This window comes from Carcharodon carcharias, assembly GCF_017639515.1.
Source record: "Carcharodon carcharias isolate sCarCar2 chromosome 29 unlocalized genomic scaffold, sCarCar2.pri SUPER_29_unloc_2, whole genome shotgun sequence".
Taxonomy (NCBI): Eukaryota; Metazoa; Chordata; class Chondrichthyes; order Lamniformes; family Lamnidae; genus Carcharodon; species Carcharodon carcharias.
In genome coordinates this window covers 1,152,977-1,176,718 of record NW_024470665.1, presented here as the reverse complement: position 1 = coordinate 1,176,718, position 23,742 = coordinate 1,152,977, and the positions used below count along the sequence as shown (strand labels likewise).

General features: G+C 54.5%; 1 protein-coding gene across 1 annotated transcript in view; it reads right to left on the bottom strand.

Annotated features, from left to right (window-relative positions):
• Nucleotides 1-1,301: 1,301 nt before the first annotated feature.
• Nucleotides 1,302-23,742, bottom strand: part of haus5 (HAUS augmin-like complex, subunit 5) — a 42,269-nt gene continuing 19,828 nt past the window's right edge. Inside the window, exons 11-20 of the mRNA XM_041181178.1 lie at nucleotides 22,595-22,722; nucleotides 22,229-22,307; nucleotides 20,740-20,897; nucleotides 19,824-19,986; nucleotides 17,433-17,513; nucleotides 17,009-17,154; nucleotides 15,362-15,473; nucleotides 13,686-13,824; nucleotides 12,391-12,523; nucleotides 1,302-1,673 (exon numbers count right to left, since the gene is read on the bottom strand). Coding sequence (XP_041037112.1) covers nucleotides 1,529-1,673; nucleotides 12,391-12,523; nucleotides 13,686-13,824; nucleotides 15,362-15,473; nucleotides 17,009-17,154; nucleotides 17,433-17,513; nucleotides 19,824-19,986; nucleotides 20,740-20,897; nucleotides 22,229-22,307; nucleotides 22,595-22,722 — 1,284 coding nt within the window. The 3' untranslated portion in view covers nucleotides 1,302-1,528. The remainder of the gene's footprint in view (nucleotides 1,674-12,390; nucleotides 12,524-13,685; nucleotides 13,825-15,361; nucleotides 15,474-17,008; nucleotides 17,155-17,432; nucleotides 17,514-19,823; nucleotides 19,987-20,739; nucleotides 20,898-22,228; nucleotides 22,308-22,594; nucleotides 22,723-23,742) is intronic.

Sequence of the window (23,742 nt, the reverse complement as noted above, 5' to 3'; positions counted from 1 at the left end):
AGTACTGACCCTCCGACAGTGCGACACTCCCTCAGTACTGACCCTCCGACAGTGCGGCACTCCCTCAGTACTGACCCTCCGACAGTGCGGCTCTCCCTCAGTACTGACCCTCCGACAGTGCGGCACTCCCTCAGTACTGACCCTCCGACAGTGCGGCACTCCCTCAGTACTGACCCTCCGACACTGCGGCACTCCCTCAGTACTGACCCTCCGACACTGCGGCACTCCCTCAGTACTGACCCTCCGACAGTGCGGCACCCCCTCGGTACTGACCCTCCGACAGTGCGGCAAACCCTCAGTACTGACCCTCCGACAGTGCGACAAACCCTCAGTACTGACCCTCCGACAGTGCGACACTCCCTCAGTACTGACCCTCCGACAGTGCGGCGCTCCCTCATTACTGACCCTCCGACAGTGCGGCTCTCCCTCAGTACTGACCCTCCGACAGTGCGGCACTGCCTCAGTACTGACCCTCCGACAGTGCGGCACTGCCTCAGTACTGACCCTCCGACAGTGCGGCACTCCCTCAGTACTGACCCTCCGACAGTGCAGCACTCCCTCAGTACTGACCCTCCGACAGTGCAGCACTCCCTCAGTACTGACCCTCCGACAGTGCAGCACTCCCTCAGTACTGAACCTCCGACAGTGCGGCACTCCCTCAGTACTGACCCTCCGACAGTGCGGCACTGCCTCAGTACTGACCCTCCGACAGTGCGGCACTCCCTCAGTACTGACCCTTCGACAGTGCGGCACTCCCTCAGTACTGACCCTCCGACAGTGCGGCACTCCCTCAGTACTGACCCTCCGACAGTGCAGCACTCCCTCAGTACTGACCTTCCGACAGTGCAGCACTCCCTCAGTACTGAACCTCCGACAGTGCGGCACTCCCTCAGTACTGACCCTCCGACAGTGCAACAATCCCTCAGTACTGACCCTCCGACAGTGCAGCACTCCCTCAGTACTGAACCTCCGACAGTGCGGCACTCCCTCAGTACTGACCCTCCGACAGTGCAACAATCCCTCAGTACTGAACCTCCGACAGTGCGGCACTCCCTCAGTACTCACAATGCGACAGTGCAGCACTCCCTCAGTACTCACTGTGATTGTTGCCCTGGATAAGTGGGCTTTGCCCCTGCACTGGGTTAATAAGGGGTGCGTTCGTGCTGTGCTGCCTGGTACCTGTCAGAAATCGGACATATTCTCTCAGGACCCTGGTCTTCACACCCAGATGCAGGTTAAGTGTTTGCGCCCCCCATATGCAGAGCGGCTAGTACAGGAACAGACTGATGCCACGAGGTAAATTTGCTCCAAATAATTGCCTTTATTTCCAAACATATAAACAGTGTTTCAGTATGAAGGTCCCCTTCCTACCCAGGTGACCACTGAGTAGGATTTGGAAGAGGAGATTCTGTCCCATCGCCCAGCATCACATCTCGAGTTGCAGGCAAAGCAGGCGTAGAGTGTGGGGAGATCTCGGCTCGTCACCGGTGAATGGGTCAATATTGACACCAGCAGCTCACGGTGACCGTTAGCAGGGTTTCGCAGAGTAAGTCCCTCCCCGAGTCTGCATCAGTCCCCGGTGAATCAGGTCATGCCACTTGTGAATCCATTCCTGGACATTGTGTCCGTGTTTCTTGACCCAGGGCAGCAAGAACTGGGCGGGCTGCAGCCACCTGTAAACAGCAGCCAAAGTCAAACGCAGCGCAGCCTTAATCCTCGGGCCAAAATACCCCGGCAAATTGATCCACAGTGAGATTACACCTCCCCCACTCACCCCCCAACACACTGAATCACAGTGAGATTACACCTCCCCCACTCACACCCCCCACACGCTGAATCAGTGAGATTACACCTCCCCCACTCACACCCCCACGCACTGAGTCACAGTGAGATTACACCCTCCCCACTCACACCCCCACACACTGAATCACAGTGAGATTACACCCTCCCCACTCACACCCCCACACACTGAATCACAGTGAGATTAAACCCTCCCCACTCACACCCCCACACACTGAATCACAGTGAGATTACACCCCCCCACACACTGAATCATAGTGAGATTACACCCACCCCCACTCACACCCCCACACACTGAATCATAGTGAGATTACACCTCCACCACACACTGAATCACAGTGAGATTATACCACCCCCCCACACTGACTCACTGAGATTACACCTGCCCCACTCACACCCCCACACACTGAATCACAGTGAGATTACACCTCCCCCACTCACACCCCCACACACTGAGTCATAGTGAGATTATACCTCCCCCACTCACACCCCCACACACTGAATCACAGTGAGATTACACCTCCCCCACTCACACCCCCACACACTGAATCACAGCGAGATTACACCTCCCCCACTCACACCCCCACACACTGAATCACAGCGAGATTACACCTCCCCCACTCACACCCCCACACACTGAATCACTGAGATTACACCTCCCCACTCACACCCCCACACACTGAATCACTGAGATTACACCTCCCCCACTCACACCCCCACACACTGAATCACAGCGAGATTACACCTCCCCCACACACTGACTCAGTGAGATTACACCTCCCCCACTCACACCCCTACACACTGAATCACTGAGATTACACCTCACCCACTCACACCCCCACACACTGAATCACAGCGAGATTACACCTCCCCCACTCACACCCCCACACACTGAATCACAGCGAGATTACACCTCCCCCACTCACACCCCCACACACTGAATCACAGCGAGATTACACCTCCCCCACTCACACCCCCACACACTGAATCAGAGTGAGATTGAACCGCCCCCACTCACACCCCAACACACTGAATCACAGTGAGATTACACCTCCCCCACTCACACCCCCACACACAGAATCATAGTGAAATTAAATCTCCCCCACTCACACGCCCACACACAATCACAGTGAGATTAAATCTCCCCCACTCACACCCCCACACACTGAATCACAGTGAGATTACACCTCCCCCACTCACACCCCCACACACAGAATCATAGTGAAATTAAATCTCCCCCACTCACACCACCACACACAATCACAGTGAGATTAAATCTCCCCCACTCACACCCCCACACACTGAATCAGAGTGAGATTACACCTCCCCCACACACTGACTCAGTGAGATTACACCTCCCCCACACACTGACTCAGTGAGATTACACCTCCCCAACACACTGAATCACAGTGAGATTACACCTCCCCCACTCACACCCCCACACACTGAAACACAGTGAGATTACACCTCCCCCACTCACACCCCCACACACAGAATCACAGTGAGATTCCACCTCCCCCACTCACACCCCCACACACTGAATCATAGTGAGATTACACCTCCCCCACTCACACCCCCACGCACTGAATCACAGTGAGATTACAACCCCCCCACTCACACCCCCACACACTGAATCACAGTGAGATTACACCCTCCCCACTCACACCCCCACACACTGAAACACAGTGAGATTACGCCTCCTCCACTCACACCCCCACACACTGAATCACAGTGAGATTACACCTCCCCCACTCACACCCCCACACACTGAATCATAGTGAGATTACACCTCCCCCACTCACACCCCCACAAACTGAATCACAGTGAGATTACACCTCCCCCACTCACAACCCCACACACTGAATCACTGAGATTACACCTCCCTCACTCAGACCCCCAAACACTGAATCATAGTGAGATTACACCTCCCCCAGTCACACCCCCACAAACTGAATCACAGTGAGATTACACCTCCCCCACTCACACCCCCACACACTGAATCAGAGATTACCCCTCCCCCACTCACACCCCCACACACTGAATCACAGTGAGATTACACCCCCCCACACACTGAATCATAGTGAGATTACACCCCCCCCCACTCACACCCCCAGACACTGAATCATAGTGAGATTACACCTCCACCACACACTGAATCACAGTGAGATTATACCACCCCCCCACACTGACTCACTGAGATTACACCTCCCCCACTCACACCCCCACACACTGAATCACAGTGAGATTACACCTCCCCCACTCACACCCCCACACACTGAATCACAGTGAGATTACACCTCCCCCACTCACACCCCCACACACTGAATCACTGAGATTACACCTCCCCACTCACACCCCCACACACTGAATCACTGAGATTACACCTCCCCCACTCACACCCCCACACACTGAATCACAGCGAGATTACACCTCCCCCACACACTGACTCAGTGAGGTTACACCTCCCCCACTCACACCCCCACACACTGAATCACTGAGATTACACCTCCCCCACTCACACCCCCACACACTGAATCACAGCGAGATTACACCTCCCCCACTCACACCCCCACACACTGAATCACAGTGAGATTACACCTCCCCCACTCACACCCCCACACACTGAATCACAGCGAGATTACACCTCCCCCACTCACACCCCCACACACTGAATCACAGTGAGATTGAACCGCCCCCACTCACACCCCCACACACTGAATCACAGCGAGATTACACCCTCCCCACTCACACCCCCACACACTGAATCACAGTGAGATTACACCTCCCCCACTCACACCCCCACACACAGAATCATAGTGAAATTAAATCTCCCCCACTCACACCCCCACACACAATCACAGTGAGATTAAATCTCCCCCACTCACACCCCCACACACTGAATCACAGTGAGATTACACCTCCCCCACACACTGACTCAGTAAGATTACACCTCCCCCACACACTGACTCAGTGAGATTACACCTCCCCAACACAGTGAATCACAGTGAGATTACACCTCCCCCACTCACACCCCCACACACTGAATCACAGTGAGATTACACCTCCCCCACTCACACCCCCACACACAGAATCACAGTGAGATTACACCTCCCCCACTCACACCCCCACACACTGAATCATAGTGAGATTACACCTCCCCCACTCACACCCCCACGCACTGAATCACAGTGAGATTACACCCCCCCCACTCACACCCCCACACACTGAATCACAGTGAGATTACACCCTCCCCACTCACACCCCCACACACTGAAACACAGTGAGATTACACCTCCTCCACTCACACCCCCACACACTGAATCACAGTGAGATTACACCTCCCCCACTCACACCCCCACATACTGAATCACAGCGAGATTACACCTCCCCCACTCACACCCCCACACACTGAATCACAGCGAGATTACACCTCCCCCACTCACACCCCCACACACTGAATCACAGTGAGATGAACCGCCCCCACTCACACCCCAACACACTGAATCACAGTGAGATTACACCTCCCCCACTCACACCCCCACACACAGAATCATAGTGAAATTAAATCTCCCCCACTCACACCCCCACACACAATCACAGTGAGATTAAATCTCCCCCACTCACACCCCCACACACTGAATCACAGTGAGATTACACCTCCCCCACACACTGACTCAGTGAGATTACACCTCCCCCACACACTGACTCAGTGAGATTACACCTCCCCAACACACTGAATCACAGTGAGATTACACCTCCCCCACTCACACCCCCACACACAGAATCACAGTGAGATTACACCTCCCCCACTCACACCCCCACACACAGAATCACAGTGAGATTCCACCTCCCCCACTCACACCCCCACACACTGAATCATAGTGAGATTACACCTCCCCCACTCACACCCCCACGCACTGAATCAGTGAGATTACAACCCCCCCCACTCACACCCCCACACACTGAATCACAGTGAGATTACACCCTCCCCACTCACACCCCCACACACTGAAACACAGTGAGATTACACCTCCTCCACTCACACCCCCACACACTGAATCACAGTGAGATTACACCCCCCCACACACTGAATCATAGTGAGATTACACCCCCCCCCACTCACACCCCCAGACACTGAATCATAGTGAGATTACACCTCCACCACACACTGAATCATAGTGAGATTACACCCCCCCCCACACTGACTCACTGAGATTACACCTCACCCACTCACACCCCCACACACTGAATCACAGTGAGATTACACCTCCCCCACTCACACCCCCACATACTGCATCACTGAGATTACACCTCCCCACTCACACCCCCACACAATGAATCACTGAGATTACACCTCCCCACTCACACCCCCACACACTGAATCACTGAGATTACACCTCCCCCACTCACACCCCCACACACTGAATCACAGCGAGATTACACCTCCCCCACACACTGACTCAGTGAGGTTACACCTCCCCCACTCACACCCCCACACACTGAATCACTGAGATTACACCTCCCCCACTCACACCCCCACACACTGAATCACAGCGAGATTACACCTCCCCCACTCACACCCCCACACACTGAATCACAGCGAGATTACACCTCCCCCACTCACACCCCCACACACTGAATCACAGCGAGATTACACCTCCCCCACTCACACCCCCACACACTGAATCACAGTGAGATTGAACCGCCCCCACTCACACCCCAACACACTGAATCACAGTGAGATGACACCTCCCCACTCACACCCCCACACACAGAATCATAGTGAAATTAAATCTCCCCCACTCACACCCCCACACACAATCACAGTGAGATTAAATCTCCCCCACTCACACCCCCACACACTGAATCACAGTGAGATTACACCTCCCCCACACACTGACTCAGTGAGATTACACCTCCCCCACACACTGACTCAGTGAGATTACACCTCCCCAACACACTGAATCACAGTGAGATTACATCTCCCCCACTCACACCCCCACACACTGAATCACAGTGAGATTACACCTCCCCCACTCACACCCCCACACACAGAATCACAGTGAGATTACACCTCCCCCACTCACACCCCCACACACTGAATCACAGTGAGATTACACCCTCCCCACTCACACCCCCACACACTGAAACACAGTGAGATTACACCTCCTCCACTCACACCCCCACACACTGAATCACAGTGAGATTACACCTCCCCCACTCACACCCCCACATACTGAATCACAGCGAGATTACACCTCCCCCACTCACACCCCCACACACTGAATCACAGCGAGATTACACCTCCCCCACTCACACCCCCACACACTGAATCACAGTGAGATTGAACCGCCCCCACTCACACCCCAACACACTGAATCACAGTGAGATTACACCTCCCCCACTCACACCCCCACACACAGAATCATAGTGAAATTAAATCTCCCCCACTCACACCCCCACACACAATCACAGTGAGATTAAATCTCCCCCACTCACACCCCCACACACTGAATCACAGTGAGATTACACCTCCCCCACACACTGACTCAGTGAGATTACACCTCCCCCACACACTGACTCAGTGAGATTACACCTCCCCAACACACTGAATCACAGTGAGATTACACCTCCCCCACTCACACCCCCACACACAGAATCACAGTGAGATTACACCTCCCCCACTCACACCCCCACACACTGAATCATAGTGAGATTACACCTCCCCCACTCACACCCCCACGCACTGAATCAGTGAGATTACACCCCCCCCACTCACACCCCCACACACTGAATCACAGTGAGATTACACCCTCCCCACTCACACCCCCACACACTGAAACACAGTGAGATTACACCTCCTCCACTCACACCCCCACACACTGAATCACAGTGAGATTACACCTCCCCCACTCACACCCCCACACACTGAATCACTGAGATTACACCTCCCCCACTCACACCCCCACAAACTGAATCACAGTGAGATTACACCTCCCCCACTCACACCCCCACACACTGAATCACTGAGATTACACCTCCCTCACTCATACCCCCAAACACTGAATCATAGTGAGATTACACCTCCCCCACTCACACCCCCACAAACTGAATCACAGTGAGATTACACCCCCCCACACACTGAATCATAGTGAGATTACACCCCCCCCCACTCACACCCCCAGACACTGAATCATAGTGAGATTACACCTCCACCACACACTGAATCACAGTGAGATTATACCACCCCCCCACACTGACTCACTGAGATTACACCTCCCCCACTCACACCCCCACACACTGAATCACAGTGAGATTACACCTCCCCCACTCACACCCCCACACACTGAATCACAGTGAGATTACACCTCCCCCACTCACACCCCCACACACTGAATCACAGTGAGATTACACCTCCCCCACTCACACCCCCACACACTGAATCATAGTGAGATTACACCTCCCCCACTCACACCCCCACACACTGAATCACAGTGAGATTACACCTCCCCCACACACTGACTCAGTGAGATTACACCTCCCCCACTCACACCCCCACACACTGAATCACTGAGATTACACCTCCCCCACTCACACCCCCACACACTGAATCACAGCGAGATTACACCTCCCCCACTCACATCCCCACACACTGAATCACAGCGAGATTACACCTCCCCACTCACACCCCCACACACTGAATCACAGCGAGATTACACCTCCCCCACTCACACCCCCACACACTGAATCACAGTGAGATTAAACCTCCCCCACTCACACCCCCACACACTGAATCACAGTGAGATTACACCTCCCCCACTCACACCCCCACACACAGAATCATAGTGAGATTAAACCTCCCCCACTCACACCCCCACACACTGAATGACAGTGAGATTAAATCTCCCCCACTCACACCCCCACACACTGAATCACAGTGAGATTACACCTCCCCCACACACTGACTCAGTGAGATTACACCTCCCCCACACACTGACTCAGTGAGATTACACCTCCCCAACACACTGAATCACAGTGAGATTACACCTCCCCCACTCACACCCCCACACACTGAATCACAGTGAGATTACACCTCCCCCACTCACACCCCCACACACTGAATCACAGTGAGATTACACCTCCCCCACTCACACCCCCACACACTGAATCATAGTGAGATTACACCTCCCCCACTCACACCCCCACGCACTGAATCACAGTGAGATTACACCCCCCCCACTCACACCCCCACACACTGAATCACAGTGAGATTACACCCTCCCCACTCACACCCCCACACACTGAAACACAGTGAGATTACACCTCCCCCACTCACACCCCCACACACTGAATCACAGTGAGATTACACCTCCCCCACTCACACCCCCACACACTGAATCACAGCGAGATTAAACCTCCACCACTCACACCCCCACACACTGAATGACAGTGAGATTAAATCTCCCCCACTCACACCCCCACACACTGAATCAGTGAGATTACACCTCCCCCACTCACACCTCCACACACTGAATCACAGTGAGATTACACCTCCCCCACTCACACCCCCACACACTGAATCATAGTGAGATTACACCTCCCCCACTCACACCCCCACACACTGAATCATAGTGAGATTACACCCCCCCCTCACACCCCCACACATGAATCATAGTGAGATTACACCCCCCCCCACTCACACCCCCACACACTGAATCACTGTGAGATTACACCTCCCCCACTCACACCCCCACACACTGAATCACAGTGAGATTACACCTCCCCCACTCACACCCCCACACACTGAATCACAGTGAGATTACACCCCCCCCCACTCACACCCCCACACACTGAATCACAGTGAGATTACACCCTCCCCACTCACACTGAATCACGGTGAGATTACACCTCCCCCACTCACACCCCCACACACTGAATCATAGTGAGATTACACCCTCCCCACTCACACTGAATCACAGTGAGATTACACCTCCCCCACTCACACCCCCACACACTGAATCACAGTGAGATTACACCTCCCCCACTCACACCCCCCACACACTGAATCACAGTGAGATTACACCCTCCCCACTCACACTGAATCACGGTGAGATTACACCTCCCCCACTCACACCCCCACACACTGAATCATAGTGAGATTACACCCCCCCCCCACTCACAGCCCCACACACTGAATCACAGTGAGATTACACCTTCCCCACTCACACCCCTACACACTGAATCACTGAGATTACACCTCCCCCAGTCATACCCCCAAACACTGAATCATAGTGAGATTACACCTCCCCCACTCACACCGCCACACACTGACTCACAGTGAGATTACACCTCCCCCACTCACACCCCCACACACTGAATCACAGTGAGATTACACCTCCCCCACTCACACCCCCACTCACCGAGTCATAGTGAGATTACACCTCCCCCACTCACACACTGAATCATAGTGAGATTACACCTCCCCCACTCACACCCCCACACACTGAGTCATAGTGAGATTATACCTCCCCCCACTCACACCTCCACACATTGATCCACTGTGAGATTACAATCCCCTCCCATCCCTGTTCTGCAACTTCATTAACACCAGGTGCTGATAAGAGACTTCAGATAATATTGTAAAGAACATATCTTACTATCTCTGTTGGACTGTAGACTAAAATTACAATGGCTGTAGTTTGAAAGACACGTTCACTGGAACAGTGTGAGGGATATATACAATGTTGCTGACCTGGAACAGAATGTGCCTTGAAAGACAGGATGGTGCTGAGGAGGAGTCCGGTCTAATGGGGAACTGCCTGGCAACAACATTTTAATTGGCACCTAACCAGGTGAGCAGGGTTTGTGTGAGGGCAGTGCAGCAGAATAGCTCACAGCCTGAAAGGAAAAAGACCTAAAACCTCTCTCTCCTGTGTGTGTCAGGTTCCAGTACTTCTACAATAAGAGCGAGCTGGCTTTTTCTCCTCATATCTCTATAACCTGCTCTCTCTCTGAAAACCCCTGTCAAGAGGAAAAGGGGGAAATCACCGTTAGAGACACTGAAAGGGTAAGGGCTCAACCAGTGAACTAAAGAGTAAAAGTGCTGGAAGGACACCTCGTGTCATCAATAAAGAACTGAAAGGAATCTGGGAGACGTCGATCAAAATCAACCCATCGAATCCTGTACTCCGGGATTGGTGCTATTGAACTGTTTTATCCCACCCTTAAAATCCATGTTTTTGTGTGTTTTACGTGTCTTGTATGTATGTGTATAGGGATTTAAGGAAGGGGTAGAGTTTGGGTTATAGAATTAGAAATTAAGAGTTCATATTTCTTTCTTTTGCCACTGGTTAAAGACAATTTGTTCAATAAACAGTTATTTACTTACTAAGTTTATAAACCTGGTGCTTGTATTCTGTTAACCAAAATTAAACAGGTGGGCTGATCAAACTTTTTCCATTTGTTGAGGCTCAGGGAGCAGTGGGGTGCGACAGTGGGGCGCAGTGTCCCCTGTGAGTCGTGACAATGTGGAGAGACAGGAGAAGCTGGGATCGTTCTCCTCAGAGCGGAGAAGGTTAAGGGGGGAGATTGAATAGAGGCGTTCAAAATCAGGAGGGGGTTTGGACAGAGTCAATGAGGAGAAAAAGTGTTTCCAGTGGCAGGAGGGTCGGTAACCAGAGGGACACAGATTGAAGAGAATCGGGGAAAAGGACCGGGGTGGGGGGAGATGAGGAGGATTTTTTTTTGACACGGCGAGTTGTTGTGATCTGGAAGGCGCTGCCTGAAAGGGCGGTGGAAGCAGATTCAATAAGGACTTTCAAAAAAAGGGGGGGAATTGGAGAAATACTTGAAGGGGAAAAATTTGCAGGTCTGTGGGGGGAAAGAGCAGGGGAGGGAGTGGGGACTAATTGGATAGATATTTCAAAGAGCCAGCACAGGAACAATGGGCTGAATGGCCTCCCCCTGGACTGGGTGATTCTATGATCCTGGTTAAATCCGTGCTGTTTGAAATTATGGAGCTCTAGATGAATTGCAGCTGTGTGCTCACAATTCATAAATTCTTCTATTCTTTCAGGGGAAGTGGACATCGCTGGCCGGGCCCAGCATTTATTGCCCGTCCCTAATTGCCCCTTGAGAAGGTGGTGGGTGAGCTGCCTTCCTGAATACAATTAAGTGTCTTGCTCAGCCAATTCAGAGGGGCAGTCAAGAGTCACCCACATGGCTGTGTGGGTCTGGAGTCACATGTAGGCCAGACCGGGTAAGGACAGCAGATTTCCCTCCCTCAGGTTTTTTATGACGATCGATGATAGTTTCATGGTCACTATCGCTGAGACTGGGGGTGGAATCTTCCGGCCCTGTTGTGGTGGGGCCCTGGGCCAGGAAAATGTGTCGGGATCTCAGACTCCAGCCGAGGGTGTAAAATCCCACCCCAGCTCTCAATTCCAGATTGATCAATCGAATTTAAATTCCACCCGCTGCCCTGGTGGGATTTGATCCCAGGTCCCCAGACCATCAGACTGGGCCTCTGGTTGACTCGCCCAGCGACATTACCAATGTGCTGATGTTATCTGCAGACACCTCATCACTCACCAGTCCTGGACATCATTCCGTAGCTCATCAGTAAAGTGAATGGCTTGATCGCACTTATAGGAGATTTTGCGGATATTTGGAATAGACGTCTTACTGCACTCCTCATCCAGTCGCTGGACTCGCTCAATCAGAGCTGGGGAGGGAGAGCACAAAGGACGACAAGTTACTCTCACGGGCTACGTTCAGTGGCAGTTGTGGATCAGTATTAACACTCTCGCCTCGGACTCAGAAGGTCGTGAGTCCCCGCTCCATAATCCAGGCTAATACTCCCCAGCGCCGAGGGAGCGCCGCCCGAGGGCCAGCGCCACCCGAGGGTCAGCGCCGAGGGAGCGCCGCCCGAGGGTCAGCGCCGAGGGAGCGCCGCCCGAGGGCCAGCGCCGAGGGAGCGCCGCCCGAGGGTCAGCGCCGAGGGAGCTCCGCCCGAGGGCCAGCGCCGAGGGAGCTCCGCCCGAGGGTCAGCGCCGAGGGAGCTCCGCCCGAGGGTCAGCGCCGAGGGAGCTCCGCCCGAGGGTCAGCGCCGAGGGAGCTCCGCCCGAGGGTCAGCGCCGAGGGAGCTCCGCCCGAGGGTCAGCGCCGAGGGAGCGCCGCACAGTTAATCAGAGGCTTCATTTGTCGTCTCAGGTGAACATAAAAGATCCCTTGGCAGAATCAGAAACACGCTGATTATTGAGTTGCTGTGATCTGGGAGGCGCTGCCTGAAAGGGCGGTGGAAGCAGATTCAATAGGAACTTTCAAAAAGGGGGGGAATTGGAAAAATACTCGAAGGGGAAAAATTTGCAGGTCTGTGGGGAAGGAGCAGGGAGGAGAGTGGGGACTAATTGGATAGACCTTTCAAAGAGCCAGCACAGGCACGATGGGCTGAACGGCCTCTCTATCACCTTTTGTGTTGCATCTTTCTAGCGCAGGGTCGGGGTGGTTGGGGGGGGCGGGTTGTTGAGGGAGTTCTCCCCGGTGTCCTGGGGCCAATATTTATCCCTCAGCCAACATCACTTAAAAAAAAAACCACAGGTGATCCACATCATTATCACACTGCTGTGTGTGGGATCTTGCTGTGCGCAAACCGGCTGCTGCCAATGATCACACTTCAAACAAAAGTCCTCTGTTGGCTGCGGAGCGGTTTGAGGTGTCCTGAGCTGGCGGGGGGAGAGAGAGAGGCACTGGGGAAATGGTTTGCTGCAGTTCTGAGACCTGCAGTGACATTACGCGGGTGTCTCTGTTTTAAGAGCGGGGAGGCGATGAACTGGTCCCTAACAGCTGTGTGAGCGGCGGGCAATGGGTAGCCGCTCCTCCCTTACCGTCGGCGTCAGTGACCGGAGTGATGCTGTACTGTCTTTGCAGTGTCTGCAGTGCATCTCTCTGTTGCTGCAGGATCACCCTCACAAACAGTGCCTCCATTTTCACCTCAGCTGCACGCTCTACCAGGAACTCAGCGGCCTGTGGGGAAGAAGACAGCGCAATTAAGTCTGACAGGACCGGACAGCGGGTAGCAGAACGAGACTGACCGTGGCTCCGGTGGGAGTGCTGGAGGGTACAGCGGCCAGTTCCGCTCGCCCAGCACTTTGGGAAGGAGGGCCGGAGCCTCGGAGAGGGAGTCGGGGGGGAGGGAGATGTACTGGGACGGTTCCCAGGGGATGAGGGAGGCTTCAGTCCGCGTGGAGGGACTGGGAGAAGCTGGGATCGTTCTCCCTCGGAGCGGAGAAGGTTAAGGGGGGGAGATTGAATCGGGACGTTCAACATCAGGAGGGGGGTTTGGATAGAGTCGATGAGGAGAAAGTGTTTCCAGTGGCAGGAGGGTCGGTAACCAGAGGGACACAGATTGAAGAGAATTGGGGAAAAGGACCAGAGGGGGGGAGATGAGGAGGATTATTTTTTGACACATAGCGAGTTGTTGTGATCTGGAAGGCGCTGCCTGAAAGGGCGGTGGAAGCAGATTGTCACTGGGCCAGTGATCCAGAGACCCAGGGTAATGCTCTGGGGACCCGGGTTCCAATCCACCCCCCAACGGCAGATGGTGAAATTTGAATTCTATAAAACATCTGGAATTAAAAATCTGAAGGTGACCATAAAACCATTGCCAATTGTTTCAAAAGCCCATCTGGGTCAGTAATGCCCCTTTAGGGAAGGGAAATCTGCCACCCTTACCCGGTCTGGCCCACATGTGACTCCAGACCCACAGCAACATGGTTGACTCTTAGAAATGCCCCTCTGACCGAGGGTAATTAGGGATGGGCAGTAAATGCTGGCCTAGCCAGCGACACCCACATCCCATAAGCGAATAAAATAAAGTTCCAATAGGAACTTTCAACACGGGGAAATTGGAGAAATACTCGAAGGGGAAACATTTACAGGGCTATGCGGGGGTGGGTGGGGGTATAATTAAGCACAGGCACAAGGTGCTGAATGGCCTCCTCCAGTGCTGTATGATGAGGGGATGTTCCCTCATCCAGTGGGAGTCAAGTTCCAGTGTTTACAGATCCCGTCACTGGCCAAAGGTCACCTCCTCAGCTGATGTGAGTTTCTCACTCCCTTCTAACCAGCGCAATATCGCACACTGGATCACGGACACCAGTCTCTGCGCTCTTCCCAATTCCGGCCTCTTGACCATCCCCCAGTTCCCATCGCTCCGCCATTGGCGGCCGTGCCTTCAGCTGCCTGGGGGCCCCAAGCTCTGGAATTCCCTCCCTAAACATCTCCACCTCCCCCTCCCTCGCGCTGTCCCCCTCCCTCGCGCTGTCTCCCTCCCTCGCGCTGACCCCCTCCCTCGCGCTGACCCCCTCCCTCGCGCTGTCCCCCTCCCTCTGTATCTCTCTCTCTGTCCTTTAAGACCCTCCTCAAATCCGACCTCTTTGTCCGAGCTTTTGATCACCAGTCCCTAACATCTCCCGATGTGTCTCGGGGTTGGGTTTTGGTTTGACATCGGATCCTGTGGAGCACCTTGGCGATGTTTCACTATGTTAAAGGTGCTGATTACCTTGTAGAGGGGGAAGTATAAAGTCTTCTTGACTTCCCGGAAGAAGTGAGGCTTGTTAAATGAAGAGTCCAGTCTGTGAATGGACAGCTTGTGTACAGGAACCCTCTGCGACCTGGAGAAGACAAGACAGTTCAAAACCTCCAAAACCACAGCGAGGTAATGAAATAATGAATCCAGGATCCCCACACTACCCAGGCCATTCTGCCCATCCACTCTATACTGGTCTCCATGTGTCTCAACCAGGCCTAATTTAAATAGGACAGAGTGTGGCAGAACACAATCAACACGAGTACATTTACAGAAAGGCTGTATCACTGACAAATCAAACCCAACATCCATCACCGTCAGTTGTTGCATTTGGAAAGTAAGATTAAGGAAGTCACACTCTCCCCGGATAATAAGAATGGGATGGAGGAGCAGGGGGATATGGGGAACAAATGGAAAAACCACTCTGAGTAACGACAGAGGTTAATAAGATCATAAATAAAAACCAGAGAAGTGGGGCTCATTTCCAGAGGGGTGGAAGTGAAATGTGGGGAATTCTATTCAAATTCTCCCCCAGTACTGACCCCCCGACAGTGCGGCACTCCCTCAGCACTGACCACCCGACAGTGCGGCCCTCCCTCAGTGCTCTCTCAGCACTGATCCTCCGACAGTGCGGCGCTCCCTCAGTACTGACCCTCCGACAGTGCGGCGTTCCCTCAGTACTGACCCTCCGACAGTGCGGCGCTCCCTCAGTAATGACCCTCCGACAGTGCGGCGGTCCCTCAGTACTGACCCTCCGACAGTGCAGCACTCCCTCAGCACTGACCCTCCGACAGCGCGGCACTCCCCCAGTACTGACCCCCCGACAGTGCGGCACTCCCTCAGAACTGATCCTCTGACAGTGCGGCACTCCCTCAGCACTGACCACCCGACAGTGCGGCCCTCCCTCAGTGCTCTCTCAGCACTGATCCTCCGACAGTGAGGCGCTCCCTCAGTACTGACCCTCCGACAGTGCGGCGCTCCCTCAGTACTGAACCTCCGACAGTGCGGCGCTCCCTCAGTACTGACCCTCCGACAGTGCAGCGCTCCCTCAGTACTGACCCTCCGACAGTGCAGCGCTCCCTCAGTACTGACCCTCCGACAGTGCAGCGCTCCCTCAGCACTGACCCTCCGACAGTGCAGCGCTCCCTCAGCACTGACCCTCCAACAGTGCAGCGCTCCCTCGGCACTGACCCTCCGACAGTGCAGCGCTCCCTCGGCACTGACACTCCGACAGTGCAGCGCTCCCTCAGCACTGACTCTCCGACAGTGCAGCGCTCCCTCAGTACTGACCCTCCGACAGTGCAGCATTCCCTCAGTGCTGGCGCCCGGAGTGTCAGCCGGGATTTTGTGTTCCTGCCTTTGGAGTGGGGACTTGATGCCCGCATCCCTCGAGTCCGAGGAGAGCAGGCTTACTGGGATGCAGAAAGCAGGGACCCTGCGGAACACGGGTTTTACATTGAGCACCTTGCTGCTCAACAGCAGGCAGGACAACTAGCCTCATCACCAACTCTGACAAACCAGCATAGAAACACGGACAAAGGCGCAGCTGACTCCTCTGCGCCACTACAGAGAAACCACCGATCAGATTGGAATGCAGTCACAAAACCACACGTCACTCACTCTTGCACAACCCTGCGATCCAGGTTAGGTAGCGAGATGCCAGTGAAGAGATTCACTTCCCTGCTAACCGAGTTGTGTAGGTCCTCAGTTAGCGACCGGATCCCATCCTCGTGCTTTCCAAGCTTCTGCTCAACAAAGGAGCCAATCTACAACAACAGCAACAGGGTTGCATTTAAATAGCGCCTTGAAAAGAGGAAAACACTTCCCCGCAATCGGACAGATTATGTCCCAGAGCAACGTGAGGGGATATTAGGGTCAGGTGGCCAAAAGCACCAATCGAAGGGGAAGGTTTCAAGGAGCGTCTTAAAAGAGGAGAGAGAGAGAGAGAGAGGGAGAGAGAGAAGCTTGGGGAGAGAAAGAGAGAGAAACGTGGAGAACTTTGGGGAGGGAATTCCACAGTCTGGGGATTTGGTGGAAGACTTACCTCCACCTGTGTCTTCATCAACTGACTCTTCGCTGACGAATTCCCTTTCACTAAAGCTCGGATAAGATCTTGTTTGGTGTCCTGTAATAAGCCAGAGTTTGAGGAGGGGAAAGGAGAATGTCAGAATCTCGAGACACACACTATACCCACGGGTTAAACAGCCCTGGGCATGGACCAGTTCTGCTGGGGCTATTTGAACTGAACTCTGAAATGGGCTGGAGTTTTATGCTGGGAAGATATTTTAGGATCACCCCAGGAACAATTTGCTCTGTTAGCCTGGTCTCAGTTGCAAAAAGCTCACTGCGGGAAATCACACTTACAGACTCGAGCTCAAAAAAACCAGGCGGACATCCCAAGTGGCAGTAGTGACGGAGTGCTGCACTGTCGGAGTGTCAGTACTGAGGGAGTGCTGCACTGTCAGAGGGTCAGTTCTGAGAGAGTGCCGCACTGTCGGAGGGTCAGTGCTGAGGGAGTGCTGCACTGTCAGAGGGTCAGTTCTGAGAGAGTGCCGCACTGTCGGAGGGTCAGTGCTGAGGGAGTGCTGCACTGTCGGAGGGTCAGTACTGAGGGAGTGCTGCACTGTCAGAGGGTCAGTACTGAGGGAGTGCCGCACTGTCGGAGGGTCAGTGCTGAGGGAGTGCTGCACTGTCGGAGGGTCAGTACTGAGGGAGTGCTGCACTGTCGGAGGGTCAGTACTGAGGGAGTGCTGCACTGCCGGAGGGTCAGTGCTGAGGGAGTGCTGCACTGTTGGAGGGTCAGTACCGAGGGAGTGCTGCACTGCCGGAGGGTCAGTGCTGAGGGAGTGCTGCACTGTCGGAGGGTCAGTACAGTGGGAGCACCGCACTGTCGGAGGGTCAGTACAGTGGGAGCGCCGCACTTTCGGAGGGTCAGTACAGTGGGAGCGCCGCACTGTCGGAGGGTCAGTACAGTGGGAGCGTCGCACTGTCGGAGGGTCAGTACAGTGGGAGCGCCGCACTGTCGGAGGGTCAGTACTGAGGGAGTGCCGCACTGTCGGAGAGTCAGTACTGAGGGAGTGCCGCACTGTCGGAGAGTTAGTACTGAGGGAGTGCCGCACTGTCGGAGAGTCAGTACTGAGGGAGTGCCGCACTGTCGGAGAGTCAGTGCTCAGGGTGTGCCGCACTGTCGGAGGGTCAGTACTGAGGGAGTGCCGCACTGTCGGAGGGTCAGTACTGAGGGAGTGCCGCACTGTCAGAGGGTCAGTACGGTGGGAGCGCCGCACTGTCGGAGGGTCAGTACTGAGGGAGTGCCGCACTGTCGGAGAGTCAGTACTGAGGGAGTGCCGCACTGTCGGAGAGTCAGTACTGAGGGAGTGCCGCACTGTCGGAGAGTCAGTACTGAGGGAGTGCCGCACTGTCAGAGAGTCAGTACTGAGGGAGTGCCGCACTGTCGGAGTGTCAGTGCTGAGGGTGTGCCGCACTGTCGGAGGGTCAGTACTGAGGGAGTGCCACACTGTCGGAGGGTCAGTACTGAGGGAGTGCCGCACTGTCGGAGGGTCAGTACTGAGGGAGCGCCGCACTGTCGGAGGGTCAGTACTGAGGGAACACCGCACTGTCGGAGGGTCGGTACTGAAGGAGCGCCGCACTGTCGGAGGGTCAGTACTGAAGGAGCGCCGCACTGTCGGAGGGTCAGTACTGAGGGAGTGCTGCACTGTCAGAGGGTCAGTACTGAGGGAGTGCTGCACTGTCAGAGGGTCAGTACTGAGGGAGTGCTGCACTGTCGGATCGTCAGTACTGAGGGAGCGCTGCACTGTCAGAGGGTCAGTACTGAGGGAGTGCTGCACTGCCAGAGGGTGAGTATTGAGGGAGTGCTGCACTGTCAGAGGTGCTATATTCCTAATGAGACATTAAGCCGAGGCCCATCTGCCCTCCCAGCCGGATGTAAAAGATCCCACAGCCACAGTTTGGATGCAGGCGATGGAGAATTCTCCCCAGTGTCCTGGCGCCTATTTATCCCTCAACCAACATCATGAAACATCTATTACCTTGGCATTATCACAGTGCTGCTTGTGAGAGCTTTGCTGTGTGCAAATTGGCTGCTGCGTATCCTACACTCGGATAGCGGGCCACACTCCAGAACAAGTCCTTCGTCGTCTGTGATGCCCTTTGGGATGTCCCGGGGACATGAAGGGCAACAGCAGATTCCCTGCTGGGTAGGAAACATTTCCCTGCACCTTCATGCAATGCTGCACACGTGTACACATCGGCTGAGCGCTGCACGGGATAAAGAGGAGGAGTATGAATTCTCCTGGCCGGGAGGGGGGCCTGGTTAGGATGGTCGGGGCTCTGAGGGTGACGGGTTCGTGTATGACTTTGCCGGAGCAGACGGTGGGCAGATTCCTACAGTCCCAGGAAGCTGACAGTCCCCGCTTACCACCAGCGCCTGGAAGTCGACGATGCGGCTGTGTTTCTGCAGCAGGGTCTGGATCTCACACTTCTTGGCAGAGATGGACTTGGTTAAGAGGTTGGCCTGTTCCAACAGCTCCTGGCAGTACGCTCTCCTCTCCGTGATACTCAGCTCCAGCTCCAAGGCCTCCCTGTTAAAATCACAAGTCAGGTCGGGCTGCAGACAGTACGAGCGACAGCAGCTCTGCGAGTCAGGGAGGGTCTGACAGACGCTGACTGGCTTTCGGAGGAGCCACGCTCTGCTGCTATTTGGATACGCTCGGGCTCGGCTTACAGCCTCCAAACACTTCAGCTGGCCCGAAACACCTGCTGCCCCCTATTCCTAACTCACACCGAGTCCCGTTCACCATCGCTCCGGCACTCACTGACCGACAGTGGCTCCCAGTCCCGCGATGCCTCCATTTTAAATTCCTCACCACCTGCCCATCTCTGTAACCTCCTCCAGCCCCTACAACCCTCCCTCTCTCTGTAACCCCCTCCAGCCCCTACAACCCTCCGAGATCTCTGCGCTCCTCCAATCCCGGCCTCTTGACCCTCCCCCCATTCCCATCGCCTCACCATTGGCGGCCGTGCCTTCAGGTGTCTGGGGGCTCAAAGCTCGGAATTCCTTCCCTAAACCTCTCCGCCCCTCTCTCCCTCCGCACAGACATGACGGGCTGAGTGGCCTCTTTCTGCGCTGTTACTTTTCTGTGGTTTCCTTTAAGAAGGCCCTTAAAACCGAATCCTTTTGCCTGAGCATTGGGGGTCGTCTGTCCCTAATATCTCCTAACGTGCCTTGCGGGCAGGTTTTATCCGATTCACGCTCTCGCCTTGGCGATGTTTTACTGGTCTAAAGGGCACCGTATAAATGCACGTTGTTGCTGCAGAAGGGCGGAGGTTCTGACCTGACAGTCGCCAGGAGCTCAGCGCTGTGCCCGTGTTGCTCTTCCAGCAGCAGGTTAAACTCCCGGGACAGCGACGTCAGCCTGGAGCTCGCCTCCCTGTCACGTCGGACAGCCCCAATCTTCTCCACCGCCCTCACCTCACAGTCCCGCCATCGCTCCTGCCAAACAGAAACCACAGCTTGGGTAGGGGGAGTGACACGCGGCACGGGACAGTCCGACCGCAAACCGGTCCCCGCGTTCGACCACCCTGTACCGTCCCATCGCCAAACACAAAACACCCCCCGCACCCCCCCGGTCCTTCCCTGGGTTCTGAGCAGCCACAGGTGCAGAGGGAGCATGTGGGGGTAAGACGGTTACCCCCTCCCCGGGTGGTCACCACGTAAGTGACGGCTAGACAAAGGGCAGACGTCAAGGTGTTCACCAACAGTGGGAAAGACAAGCGAGCAGTAAATAAACCCTGTTCTCCAAAGGGGGTGATGAACAGTTAGCACAGCAAGCCTTATTTAGGGGAAGCAGTTTATGAAGTAAACTAGAACCGCTCACGTTGATGGACTGTCTTCCTAGACTTAGATACGTCACAAAGTTTCATCTCCTTGCAGGTAGCTTGCACGTGGGCAGAATGATTTCCAAAGGAGTGCGGTTTCCAATGGGTCTCCAAAGGGAGGGAAGGTTTCAGGAATGAGAAAGCTGTTCTCTCTCTCCCGCTCTCCCTCTCTGCAAACAGTTCAGCCGCACGGTACATCAATAACGGCCCTTGCCCCAGTAAATGTCTCACGATCGGGGCAGGGTTCACCGAACGGTGCTGGGCTGACACCCCTCTCCAGGTATCAGTCAGACAAGGGGCCAGAGAGGCAGCCGCGGAGAGGAGGGCAGAGGACAAGCACCGTCCCGGCGTTGAGACGACGAAAGAGACTGTCCTGCACGGCACAGGCTGAACACACCGGGGCTCCTGATGCGAGAAAATAGGGAACCTGATCGAGGTCCTTGAAACAGAGAAAGGGGGTTTCGATGGGGTGGAAGTAGGGAAGACGTTTCCACTTGTCGGAGTGAGACCAGAACAAGGGGGCCATTGATATAAGATCGTCACTAATAAACCCAATGGGGGAATTCAGGAGAAACTTCTTTACCCAGAGAGTGGGGAGAATGTGGGACTCGCTCCCACGGGGAGTGGTCGAGGTGAATAGTGTCGATGTGTTTAAGGGGGAAGCTGGATAAACACACGAGGGCGAAAGGAATAGAAGGATGTGAGGACGGGGTGAGATGAAGAGGGGAGAGGGAGGAGGCTGGTGTGGAGCAAGAACACCAGCACGGAGCAGATGGGCCGAATGGCCTGTTTCTCTGTTGTACATGCAATAGATTGGACGAGAATGAATCAGAGCGAGGGTAATGGAAAGATTCAGGCTGGTTGTCCAGCTGCTGGGATGTTGGTAACACTTATCACACATTCAGGTGCCCACTCAAAAACTAAACACCCAGGCAAAGAGCTTACATCGAGCAAAGACTTCACTGAACGGAGAACAGGCAGAGGCTCCGAGACATCCTGCAGGCGGGAACAACTGTAAGAGAACCTGCAAAAAGAACGTGTATCATCAGCCCGGCCACCAGGGACATGGTTAAAACACAATCTGTACACAGACACTGCAATCTGCTGCCCGGGCAAACACATACACTCCTCAACAAACTCCTCGGGCCGGACATTCCCAGGACCGGTACAGAAAGGGGTTAGATACAGAGTAAAGCTCCCTCTACACCGTCCCCATCAAACACTCCGAGGACAGGTACAGCACGGGGTTAGATACAGAGTAAAGCTCCCTCTACACTGTCCCCAGGATGAACCAGGACAATGCAGCTTTACCTCAGAGCCTCCATGTCCTTCACCACGTCCACTTTTGATTGGAGTTCCATCAGCTCCTCTTTATTCTCAGCCGCGAGACTCTCCAATGCTGCAAGGATGTGGTTCGGTGGGTGTGTCGCATTAACCCCCTACCATGGCACAAAGACAGAGTGCACTTTCCAAATGTCCGTACAAAGCACATTTCATCCCTATCCCTGTAACCTCCTCCAGCCCCTACACCCCTCCCTATCTCTGTAACCTCCTCCAGCCCCTACACCCCTCCCTATCTCTGTAACCTCCTCCAGTCCCTACAAGCCTCCCTATCTCTGTAACCTCCTCCATCCCCTACACACCTCCCTATCTCTGTAACCTCCTCCAGCCCCTACAACCCTCCCTATCTCTGTAACCTCCTCCAGCCACTACAACCCTACCTATCTCTGTAACCTCCTCCAGCCCCTACATAGCTCCCTATCTCTGTAACCTCCTCCAGTCCCACCAACCATCCCTATCTCTGTAACCTCCTCCAGCCCCTACAACCCTCCCTATCCCTGTAACCTCCTCCAGCCCCTACAACCCACCCTATCTCTGTAACCTCCTCCAGCCCCTACATAGCTCCCTATCTCTGTAACCTCCTCCATTCCCTACAACATTCCCTATCTCTGTAACCTCCTCCAGCCCCTACAGCCCTCCCTATCTCTGTAACCTCCTCCAGTCCCTACAACACTCGCTATCCCTGTAACCTCCTCCAACCCCTACAACGCTCCCTATCTCTGTAACCTCCTCCAGCCCCTACAGCCCTCCCTATCTCTGTAACCTCCTCCAGTCCCTACAAGCCTCCCTATCTCTGTAACCTCCTCCAGCATCTACAATCCTCCCTATCTCTGTAACTACTCCAGCCCCTACAACACTCCCTATCTCTGTAACCTCCTCCAGCCCCTACACCCCTGCCTATCTCTGTAACCTCCTCCAGCTCCTACACCCCTCCCTATCTCTGTAACCTCCTCCAGCCCCTACAACCCTCCCTATCTCTGTAACCTCCTCCAGCCACTACAACCCTACCTATCTCTGTAATCTCCTCCAGCCCCTACATAGCTCCCTATCTCTGTAACCTCCTCCAGCCCCTACACCCCTCCCTATCTCTGTAACCTCCTCCAGCCCCTACACCCCTC